At 33.6% G+C, this 12,879-nt stretch overlaps 1 protein-coding gene across 1 annotated transcript in view; it reads left to right on the top strand.

Annotated features, from left to right (window-relative positions):
• The window catches only part of LOC106466831 (chromodomain-helicase-DNA-binding protein 8-like), a 140,678-nt gene extending 127,805 nt beyond the window's left edge, over positions 1 to 12,873 (top strand). The window contains 3 exon segments of the mRNA XM_022394904.1: positions 1,340 to 1,471; positions 2,147 to 2,251; positions 10,073 to 12,873. Of these exon segments, the coding sequence (XP_022250612.1) occupies positions 1,340 to 1,471; positions 2,147 to 2,251; positions 10,073 to 11,344 (1,509 nt within the window). The 3' untranslated portion in view covers positions 11,345 to 12,873.
• The last annotated feature ends 6 nt before the right edge of the window (positions 12,874 to 12,879 follow it).

The following is a 12,879-nucleotide window of genomic DNA, read 5'->3' on the forward strand; positions in this document are numbered from 1 at the left end:
TACTATATAGTAGTAAAGTAGTAGGGTCGATGTATGTATTATCATATATATATATATATATATATATATATATATGTGTGGTAATTATCAGTGTGATATCATTTTAACACATTTAAGAAATGATTAGAATAGGTATAAAAGTGTTCCTTTGTGCTGATTCAATATGGGTTTAAGAACAGTTTATTTGATCTTTTGTTTGTTTACATTTATGTTAATATGTTAGTTTTCTATGATTATATTGTGTTTATTTGAGACACAATTTTCAAAAACATGGGATGGCATTATTTTGTGTTCATTGAATCTAGTATTAATTTTTCGGCTTGTTTCTCCGATATAGAAATCATGGAAGTTGTTGCACTGTATCTTGTAAATAAAGTTAATATTATGTTTGTCAGAGTAGTTTTTACATGGTATATATATTTTAGTTTGGTACCTGGATTTTTTGGTGTTCAAAGAATTATACACAGAAACCACAACTAACAACACAATGGGCAGCCAACCAACAATCCAAAATTTAATGAAACAACTAACAACAAAACACTAAACTTCTGTATATCGTACATCCCAGATATCAATGACAAAGTAACTGACATTTGGAAAAAAACTTGAAAACATTGCATTTCAGTAAACACTAAATTTATCCAAAAACCAGGTACCAAACTCACATCTATACTATGTAAAAACTACCCTAACAAGCACAATACTAACGTTACTTATAAAATGCAATGAAACGACTGCTGTGATTTCTGTATCGGAGAAACAAGCTGAAAAATGAATACTAGATTCAATGAACACAAAAAACACCCTCCCATGTTCTTGAACACTGTATCTCAAATAAACACAATAGACCCATAGAAATCAACAACATATTAAGCAAAGAAAAATATGTAAACAAACGAAAGATTAAAGAAGCTCTTCTAATACTAGAACTTAAACTCACATTGAATCAGCACAAAGGAACACTTTTGTACCTGTATAATTATTTCCTTAAATGTGTTCACACATCATATCATACTGTTAACTACCGTATTTAATAGATTAAGTATACTTAATGCTCCCTACAATCTTATACCTATAATTATTGTCGTTCCCCACGGCAAGTGATAAACAATGTTCACTTCTTCATTTTCTTTTGTGTTTTTAATACCCATGTTAGCCGTCTCTACTACATAAAGGTAGAGTGATTTCAGTACTTATATGGTAGTTTCAAATGCAAAATATTAACAAAAGTAAAACAAACAACTTAATACAAGTTTTAATTTTTAACTGTATAATTTGTTCCCATCAAAAACCAAATCATTTTTTTGTTCTTTGAAATAAGCTGTTTAAATATTTTCAGACTCAACTCCTAGAACTTCCAGAAGGAAGAAAACGAAAGCGGCGACCCCGTCTGGATCCATCCAGGCTGGATCCTACAAAACTTACTGGAGAGGAGAATGTGTCTGTTATTAACAGAGTTACTGGCAAAAAGGTTTGTTCTCAAAAGTTTCATCTTTTGTTAAAATATCTTGTTGCTAATAATCTCGTACAGGAGTATTTGTTGTCATAATTATTATATCTAGATGAGTTTGATAGCTTACATTGCTTTGGCTGGTTTTATTGTGTTGGTGTCAATTTTATTTTTTGTTATTTCTCTAAAAGTGCATGTTCAGTTTATTCCGTGGTATGTCTGGGTTTTCCCACCATGTTTTGTCTGCACAGCAGATATTAATAATGAGTTTGATTAAATGTAAGTATGTATGAAGAGGCCCAGTTTGGGTGATATATATAGACACTCTGAAAAATGCAAGACTGTGCAATTGACAGTAATTTTCTACACTGAATTAAGCAGCACAAAAAAATACTGCTGGTACTCACAGTCAAAATGATGGATTTGATTTTATTGTTTTTATAAAAACCAAACATGACTACCAGTGACCTGTAAACACATGAGATAGAGAACACATTGCAACTTTCTTTCCCCAACAACTCTCTTTCCCCAGATGTTTGTTAAACCTAGATGTTTAAGGGGTGGAGCTCTACTACCAGTGACCTGTAAACACATGAGATAGAGAACACATTACAACTCTCTTTCCCCAGATGTTTGTTAAAACTAGATGTTTAAGGGGTGGAGCTTTAATGTGTTCTCTATCTCATGTGTTTACAGGTCACTGGTAGTAGAGCTCCACCCCTTAAACATCTAGCTGAATGGTTGGAAAAGAATCCCATGTTTGATGTTGACCCTAAATGGAGTCCTTTATTCAAAGAAAAAGTAGGTCAATTATCTGAAAACTAATTACAGTATGTTTGATTAATCATCCATATAGTTAAGTGGAAAGATACGATCAAACTTCATGTTGGTTTTAAAGGGACTTTTTTCAATAATGGATACTATATTTTTGTCTAGAAAATCAGCAGTAATACAATTGCTGCCTCTTTTTTTTTATTTACATGCGTGTATAAAACGTTTTTGGTTTACTTCGTTAATTGGTAGTACTGTATAAGAGGGTAAAAAGTTTGATATATTGTTTCTTTCCAATTTAACACAGAGGATTGGGTCAAAACAAAAATAAATAACATTTCTCTTGTGTCATGATAAATTGGTTAGAAATAAATTAGCAGAACATGGTGCTTATTATACAGGCTGAACACTTTATAGTGATGATGTATACAGTGTATAATATAGCATTTTGGGATGAAAAATATATATATTGCTAAAGCTAAGAATGGTGGTTGGCCTTTGTAATGGGTTGCTTTCGGATGCTGTAGAGGCAGTAGATTTAAGTGATTTTAAGAAAAAGCATGATAAGTATATAAATAAAAAGTGCTGGGTTTAACATTTTTTTTGTTAATCATTTTAATTTAGTTTTGAGGATGGAACAGCCGAGATGGACCAGTAGGTCCCATGTCGTGCCAAAATATTATGTCATGTTATGTATACTGTTACCAGCTTTAAGCTGTTTAGGACAATCAACTTTAGTTTCCTGTTACAATTTGCAGCAATTATAGAAAGAAAAATATATATAATTTAGATTTCTATCCATATTTTTTGAAGGTGGTTATGAGGCTAGTCAAATTATCTAAATTTATATTGAGTTGGGGTAGAGAAAATAACAGATAAGATATAAAGTTTTACTGATAAAACGTTTGATGTTTATTCTGGAAATTTCCGAGATTATACAAATGAAATTTGACAATTTTCAAATGAAGAAAAGTATTTTTAATCTTAATATGAAAACAACTTTGAGCAGTTAACATTCTGACTCCATATATTCACAGACAAATACTTATTAAAAATACTTAAATTATCAGATTTTTTATACACAAAAGCCTTGTAATGTTTACTAAAAGCTTACAAAATTTTGTGAAGATACACAAAACGTATTAAAAGTTATTGTCTGGAAAATAAAGATCAATTTTGGCTCACAAACTTGGTCAAATTGACAGAACCCATAGTGAGAGAGTTGAAGTATGAATCTTTATTATGCTAAACTCCGTCCTTGTTCATTACTCTATATTACAATTTTTCTTAATTATGTACAAAGTATTTGTAAAACTGAAAGTGACTGGGTCATGTATTTAAGGGTTACACAATATTTAGCATAATAGTGTAGAAACCTTACAATAAGAAATTCAACTTGTAGCTCATAATACAATACAGTATTAATCTTCATTTTCTGAGATGACACCTCATCTCCATATACAGAATACTTGTATCCTTTGCATGCCACTAATCTTCAGCTAACTACCACCTAAAATTCCTGCGCGTAACGTGAACTGCACTTGTGCATTATGACATCATCATCATGCAACAATAGCCCTCCACCAATAAGAGGGAGACATCCTCCATGTGCACACAATTATCTCACCTTAAGCACTTGCACTGTAAATAACTTCATTCTTTTCCTCAGCATTACCTTGAACAGATGTGTTCGTTTTTTTCAAGTCTGTGTTCAATATACTGAGATTTGCAATTGTCACCAAAATTTATGTCTTTGTTCTGCTTTTGCTGTTGTTCCAGAAGCATTGATTAGCAGTAAATGCTCAAGTGACAGTGACTTTCACTTTGTCCTGTGAAAGTAACTGGGTAATGAACACAGGTCGTATTTCTGCTATGGCTTCTGGAGGCTCATTGATTATTGGGGTTGTTACAGCTGTTGTATAGCATGTTGTGGATCCCCTCATGCATGCTGAGCCTCCTCCTGTCCATTGGCCACGTCCTTTCTCCTCAGTTTGTGAAAAACCAGTAGGATGACGAAGTTAACCAACTATTCCCCCACATGGGTTTGCATTGGGTACTGCCTTACCAGTTGGGGGAAAACCCTCAACCTTCCAGTCTCTTTCTGGATATGATTTCTAAGGTGTGTTCCTTTTCTTTATCTTTAGCCTGTGGATTTGATTCTTCCTGTTGTTTACTTCATGGAACCAGTTCTCTGTATTACTTTGTCTTTTCTCTTTCACCTAATATTAGGGTTCATGCTTATTCCTTTCTCAAACAACTCCACATTTATACCTACATGCATCATTCTCCTTGCATTATTGACTTTTTTGTCCTGACTCACAACCATTCTTCCTTGCCTTTTCTAGATTCTTAACCTTTGGAATCTCTTTTGCCTGTTATAGTTCAGACCCCCATGTACTCTCTTTCCTTCTCCAGTTCCATTTTCACATCTTCATTCTTTTCTCACCACACTCCTATGTTCCTTCTCCTCTCTCCACCTTTTGTCTAAGGCACTTCATCATGCTCCAGAGGGGTTTTCTGGAAAGGTTCATTCCCTTCTCTTTTCCATCTTTTTCTGTACACTTCAGCTCTGTTCCCTTTCTTTACTCTGAAGTCTTTGGTGTGTTCTTGTTTTACTGGAGACCTAGACTGAAGTAACCTGGCATCAGTCCTCGTTATCTTCCCTGGTTTCAAATTTTTCTCAGCTTTGACCTTTGGCTTCTTGGTCGGATCAGTCTACCCCTACTCTTTCATTACAGCCTCAAGGCCTTCCTCGTCTTCCCGCTACCAGATGTCTGGTTCATTGCTCATCTCGTCAGTGACTAAGCCTGTCAGGTCGAACCCTGTGGGTGCCCGTCTGTCTCACTTTGCCAGCCTTTGGTCACAGTTTTCAACCAACAGATAGGTTTTCATGTTTTCATCCACAGTTCCTAGTTCCCAGGGTGGTGGACCTTGGAGAGTTCCTAACTGATTGGGCTTAGCACAATATAGCCAGAAGAAAGGTAGGGGTGACAGTGTCATTGTAGTGCAGGTTACACCTCAAATGGCTAGTATGCCCTACTCCTGCGATCTGAGTCTGTCCAGTTGAGTCGAGGTGAGCACATCCCCCATATGGTCTGATCATGCCCAATCCACACTACACTAATTATCTCACTGAATGCTTGTGTGCATGTGCTTGGATGGTCCTATTCTTATTTCTTCCATCCTTGTGACAATTGAGGCTTATTTGCCTTTCCCCTTTTACATTCCATTTGAAGAGTATACCCTGTTTGAGATGGGATGCAGCCTTCATTGGGTGTGTCCCTATGGAGACTCTGCCATTGGATGACACATTTCTTTGGCTTTCCCTTTGTGTGCTTTCTGAAGGGAACTCGTGAAGGTTTAAATTTACACCAGCCCCTTCACCAATTGAGCATGGAATTCTAGCTATTCTGTGTGTGGAGGTCAGGTATCGTCTCAGAAATTAACATTTTCCTAATCTGAAAATGTATTTCCAGTAGATACTCAGCTCCACACAGATTTCTACTCAATATACAATAAAAGTTTTTCAAAAAAGTGTACCACATAAATAGATGTGTTTGTGTGTGTGTGTGAAGAGAATTCTTTATTTATCATTAACCTGTTATGTATATACCCATCTATACCATTTTTATGTTAGAACATCTATTTTATTTTTGAAATGCAGAAATATATATATATATATGTACAATACATTTGAACATTAAAAAAGATAACTAGAATCGTATCACCAATAGAAATTACAAAAGATACTATTTTCATAAAAAGGAATAACTGTGGTAGTAGCACCCAAACAGTTATCTCAACTCTCTAGTTATACACTAAAGCACAGGTTAAAACTTAGTATGACAATCATGGATAATAAAGAAATACTTGAAGACCCATGTGCTCAAGCCAGCTCCTGAGAAGAGTTGAGTGATTAGTGGTATTTAACTAATTGACGGGTTCATTAATCACTTATTTTATATTAACCCTTTCATACAAGTCACCGAGTTACATTCAAAATTTAATTAAACAATTTTACTATCAATGAGATTAACATTATTATGCATTATAATATGAAGCTTTATGTTATTTAAGTTTTAATTCCATTATTTTAAAAGAAACCTTTAAAAAATTCTTAAATTTCAGTTTTTTTCTCATGTGATGCACGAGTATTCACAAATCTGAACTTTCAGATTCTCTGACTTGGATCAAACAACTACATAGTATCTGTACATGTATGTCTAGACAAAAGCTACATTTACTGCACTATTTTACTCGTATGTTCCAAAGTTCTTTGGCTGAGTTCAGTAGACACAAGAAATACATTTTGTCAACCCCTGATGAGTGTCATGCCCACCTTCTATACTTAGACTTGAGATTTACAAGCAACATATATTTAGTTGATGCACATGCTTATAACCAATAGAAAGAGCTCATTTTATGCTATAAATCTCCCATTGGTTATTTTAGAATTGATGCTCTGTTTTCATTATCACATACACGTATTTGCCCATAATAATTGTTCGCCACTTTGCCCACAGTAGCACTTATGGTCATTTATTACTTGAATATGTATTAGTTAGAGAGACAGTTAAATTATATTTAAGTTTTACTTTTATATTTTAGTTAATTATTTATGTTTTAAAATGCATATTTGAAAATATGTTAAGAAATCTCAGAGTTACCTTATGTTTTATTGCACGTGTATCCTTTCCCAAACGTGCTCATGTGTTTTACACGAACCAGTTGCAAAAGGGTCAATTGATAAGCATGCCCCCCTACAATACAAGCAGAAAAGTGGAGTGGAGGTACTAGCTTCATAACTTTTTATCCACAGGGGTTGCCATTTGTGCATTTTACAAAACAATATTTTTGTCTAAAACGTTTTACCACAATATTTTTAAGGTTAACTTGGACATTTCCTACATGGTAAATTAATCGTTAATGTCAACTAACCACCACCTTGTAGACACTATTATGTTGTTTTTTTTTAAGTATGCCAGGTGATTAGGGTGCTTGAGTCAGAATCAGAGGTTCGTGGGTTCGAATCCCCGTCCCACCAAACATGCTCGCCCTTTCAGCCATGGGGCATTATTATGTGATGGTCAATCCCACTATTCATTGGTAATAGAGTAGCCGAAGAGTTGGCAGTGGGTGGTGATGACTAGCTGCCTTCCCTCTAGTCTTTCACTGCTAAATTAGGGACGGCTAGTGCAGATAGCCCTAGTGTAGGTTTGCGAGAAATTCAAAACAAAACAAACCATTTAACCAAAATATAAAAGTAAGACCTAAATACAGTTTAACTGTCTCCCTAACCATAGCATATTTAGGTAAGAGACCACCATACGTGCTATAGTCGATCAAGCAGACAACAATATAAATGGCAGTTACACGTACACTGTAAGGAAAGCTGTATACCCATTTCAAATTAACCATTGGAAGAATATAATGCAAACTGAGCTCTGTCTAATAACTATATACACTTGTATCAACTAACTACTTGTAAGTTGTAGATTTCAAGGCAAAGTATAGAATTAAAGGAGATTTCTAAAGTGCCAGTATAGGGATGTAGGTTTCATGCCCACAATATGACAACTGCTTCAGGAACAAAACTAAAAAAACAATTCCAACAAAAGGTTCAAAAACAACAGTTTTAGGAACCTGCTTTTTCATGACAAATTAATTTACGTCACCAAATTTCCTTCTCCTATTTCAGGCACTTTCAGTAAGCAACTCATTCTTTTGTCTTCGGAAGTCCAACTGTCCACTTAAATCTAACATCATAACTTTTTTGGTATATTTTTCACTTATCCATTTGAAGAATATTCAGTTTGCAACATAATTTTTGTTCTAAAAGTAGAACATTTTCACTTCAAATACCATTCTTTCAGCAACATTGTCCTCTAGTAAAGTAATGCTAAACTAAAGTAATGAATTTATGAGATTTCAGGCTAAGTTCATAAATATGCATCTTTTTTTTAAAGCAATCTGCACATTGCTTATTAAAAAAATTCAAGAAAACTGTACCATTTGGATTCATAGTGTATTGTTTTTATTACTCTATAGAATAAACTTTACAGAAAATAATGGACATGCAAGAAAAACTGACAGGCTTTAAGATTTATATAAGTTCAAGATCTGTAAGTGATGAATAACAGTCTTTAGCTCATTATAGTTTATTTTTATTTTTTCCTGATTACATCAAGTATTAAGATGTATTTTTTATTACTGGGGTGGGTGGATAATTGATCACGTAATAGTGACAGTTGTTTTACTTTGTAATAATTAGTAACTCTTCTCCAACTAAGGAATTAGTGTTGTCTATCTGGTATTAGCATAATTTATGTTAATGTTAGCATCCTACATGTGTGTAATAGATTAACACCAAATTAAGTGGTTTGTGTTAGAATTGAATATTTTTAGAAGAAGGATCAGAGTTTTTTTAAACATCCACTGCACTGAGACTTTGACACTTTGTAAGATTTAAGGTTTAAAAGTTTTCAAACAGTTATTTCTACATCTATTTTGTGTAAAGTACTAGCGTCAAATATAAGATTCACAAACGTTTTTTAACCTTCCCTCATAATTTATGCCCTAATAGTCTGTAATATGGTCTGCAGCCATATATCATATAAAAGAATTTGCATATTTATATTGTGTAATATAGCTAATGCCTTTTTGTTTTGTAATATGGCCCTGAATTGGTAACATGGGTTACTGTTATGTTAAAGCAAAGTACAGTCATTGTGTGTGTTTATCAGCATGTTGGAGGAGACCGGTAATAAAAAAAATATGTTTGATCTTACTTTGGCTTTGCGTATGTCCCAGTTTCAATTTCTTGTTTAAGTTTTCTGTTGGTTTATGGACTTTTTTTTGTGCCTCTGATCTCATGTTACATGTAACTAAATACACAAGTTTTAATTTTTCTCAACTTGCGTCTATAAAACTCAAAAGTTATTCTTTTTCAATGTGTCAGTTGTATTGACCATACGTCTGTAAAGTTAGAAAAATGAATTGTAAAAAAAACTATGTTATTTTCTGCCAGTAAGCTACTTCATACATTAGGTATAAATCATTACCCATTGTCAAAGACAAATTTCCCATCATCTACAATATATAAGCTGTTTTATTGCTGCCTGAAGTATGTCAAATTGGTAGTAGTTATCATTGGAACATACTGGTTTATCACTTTTAATATTTCCCCAGCTGTTTCTTTGGAAAGTTAGCTTCAGTTTTTGCCTGAAGCCCTTAGAGTCATACAATGTGTTTATTGATAATTAAGTTTATGTTGAAATAAAAACAAAGTAGAATTTCCTCTTTGACAGCCAACCACATATCACAAATGTAGGTGAATAAGCTTTTTAAGAACATTTGGTATTTCTAGTTCAGTACTTTTGAAGTAAAGAATAAACTTGTTATATTTAAAGAGGAACTTCATAATAGTTATTGATATTTAATGTAAATTTCAAAAGGTAGCTTACAAGCTTACAATCTTTTAATACATTTTAATTGCATTTAAAGATGTTATTAAAGGTATCATTAAAGCTTATTGCTTCAGATACTAAATATTTGCCATGATGCAGTCCTAATTCAAAAGTTATGGGGAAAAAGTAAAACTTTCTGGTAGATATTTTATACAGGCATCAGCTTTAATGGCTCTAGTGGAAGTAAGTTATTCATATTTTTTACAAAAATTATTGGTCACTAAAAAGGCTATCCATTAATCCTCAAGTTCCTGTTAGATATATTTTTTTATAGTAAAATGTGTAAAATTAAAAAAGTAAGAGTTCAAAAGTATTTTCTGTCAAACATATATTGAAAATACCAAAGGTAATACTTGTCCAAGTACTTGTTTTTGTGCTTCAATAGGGTAATCTACTAGACATCCTTCAGGGACGATCCACTATGCCCACAGAAAGACGAGGGGAAAGAAGAACAGGTTCACTTCTTGCTAGTTCCCATCAAAATCTCAATTTTCCATCAACCACAGTGACTTTTCCATCACCTTCTAGCATGAATCCTCTTAATTTTGCTTGTAGTAGTAGTAGTAGTAACAGCGTGCTTCCAGGCTTTCCAGGAGGAATGAAATTTTTTATGGATCCCTCAAAAGGGCCATCAAGCTCGGCTGTTTCCACAACATCTTCAGTTACATTGCCTGCTACCCCTCCCTTATTTTTACCATTTGGTGGGCTGGCAGGAATGAGTTTAACAAATCCCCTGTTAAGTTTTCCAAGCTTTAATTTTCCTGGCCTTCAGGGAATAAGTTCTCTTGCATCTTCTTCAAGCCTTGTTTCAGAGAAAGATAAAAGTGATAGAGAACAGACAGACAGAATTAGGGAAAAGGCAGTCAGTGGAATGTTATCAAAAGCTAAGGGTGTGACACTTCCATCAATGTCTAGGACTGGAACATCAGCTTCTGCTTCAAGTGGCATGTCATCACTAGCATCTGCCAATTCACTTCCATTTCTTTACCCTTCTCTGGGACTTTTGTATAACCCACTTGGTTTAGGTGGCTTTTCCTTACCTCCAAACATGCCTGGTTCTCTTGCATCTGTAGGTCAGAGTGATCTAATTAATGGGCTAGTTGGGCTTAATAATTTAAGTAGTACACCAAGTATGGCTTCTCATCCTTCTGTAACAGGTTCTGTTTTTTCATCTACAAAGTCTTCTTCCATCACTAGCTTAAGCAATCTCTCCTCAGCTCGTACGGTTACTGCCACAGCCAGCAACACACGTTCTACAACAACAAGTATCACTGGGGCTGGTTCTATGTATAGTGGAAGAGACTTTAACCTTCTAGCCCAACAAGACTCGGATGATGAAAGCTTGAAGTCATTGATGGGTAATCATGATGATGATGATGATGACCTAGATGATGATAAACTTGATACAGCAGACAGTTTGGGTAAAGATGACAGCGAAACAGAAGACGATACTGAAAAGAATGGAACAAAAGAATTATTAAGTGGTTCAAACATTTCAGAAATAAAGCAGACAGAATTCTCTTTACAAAATACTAGCAAAGGCACAGTTGGTACAGCAGACACCCATCCACCTGCACAGTCCTCACAGAATGAAATTAAAGTGAGTGAAACTACTACCTCAGACAGCAGCAACTCAGTGGAAAACAAACCATCGTAGCTTTTGTTTTCTTTTCAGATCAAGTACACATAAATTAATTGGCTTGGTTTCTGTGATACCACTTTGAAAAAATGTCAGTCATCTTCCTCATCCCTATAAAGAACAAGGTCTGAAACTGAATCTGCTTGTATAAGTATCGGTACAAAAACTGCCTTCTGGATAAAGAAAGTGACAACTGTTTATTTTTTTGTTATATATATAAAGGATTGAGGTATTTATCTTCATTAGAAGTTGTATGTATGAATGCTTTATTATTATAATTGTTCACTGATTTTTTTGTTGTTTTTTTTTTTCTTTCACTATGGCAAAAATCTCCCCTCCACTATAAATCTGCCAGAATTATAGTACGGGTTTTGTAAATTGGTAGAAGTAGTAGTGTTTGACTGTATCATTTTATATGATCATTGTTAAACTTTTTTTAGACTACATGGGTTAGTGAGTCAGGACTTTATTTACAGGTTTAATCAGCTTATAATTACTTTATCCTTGTAGTCACCTTATAGTTAGGTTTGTGTTTTTAGTATTGTGCTCAAGGATGATGTTCATTGCTATCTATCTAAACATTTCACAATCCCTCTGTAATTTCCAGCTATTGTATTTACAAATAAGTATATGGGAAACACCTTTCTAGTTTGATGCTTGTTTGCATGTGATGCTATCTGCCTACATAACGGCATACTTAGAGATAGTATCAGTTTTATTTATTTTACTACAGTACAGTTAAAAGACATTATGTTCTGTGTTCCCATGTAATTATTGGTCTACAGTTGAGTTATAGCCTCTTGCTATGAAATTACACTTGTCAACTATTTCTTCAACAGATACAGATATGAGCATATTATTATTTAAACAAGATCTGGATGCTTAAATAACTTTGGAAAACTGGCAGAAGAGGTATTGGTGTTAATAAAGCAGTAGAATGAATCTTCTACTTGGTCACAGAGCTTATGTACAGCTGTGGAAGTATTTGCATATATGGGAAAGACTTGTTTTTGTAAATCATGAAAAACCAACATTGCATTATCATGTATGATTTTGTAAAAGCACCTAATATTAATTTAAGACGTTTCGTTTTGTAGCTCATTCATTCTCAAGTATTTCATGAAGGTACAAGTAAATGAAATGTTGCTGTGTTAAGTTCTTCGTATGGCGAAAACCAAATGGTATATTTTGAAAGTATTTTTTTTACCTGTATTGGTTTACAACACTGATTGAGTATGCATATTGTGAACAGGAAGAGTATATGTTTTAAGCAAAATGTTGTGACTCAATGTAATTATAGTTTTCTAATTAATTAAACAAAAGATGAAAAAACAGAATGCAAGTTATGTAAGCCCTTTTTATATAATTTGCTAAAAGTATTTCCTTTTGCACAGGTTTTATTTGGTTAATGTTGATTCTTTTTAAAATATTATAGCATATAAAAATATTTATAATTCTTAATTAATAAATGGTTATTTAAGTAAAGTAAGAAAATTAATTTTCATGAATAAATTAAATACGTTAAAGTAAGATACTTCAAAAATTGGAATAAG

This window comes from Limulus polyphemus, unplaced genomic scaffold, assembly GCF_000517525.1.
Source record: "Limulus polyphemus unplaced genomic scaffold, Limulus_polyphemus-2.1.2 Scaffold2392, whole genome shotgun sequence".
NCBI classification, from domain to species: Eukaryota; Metazoa; Arthropoda; class Merostomata; order Xiphosura; family Limulidae; genus Limulus; species Limulus polyphemus.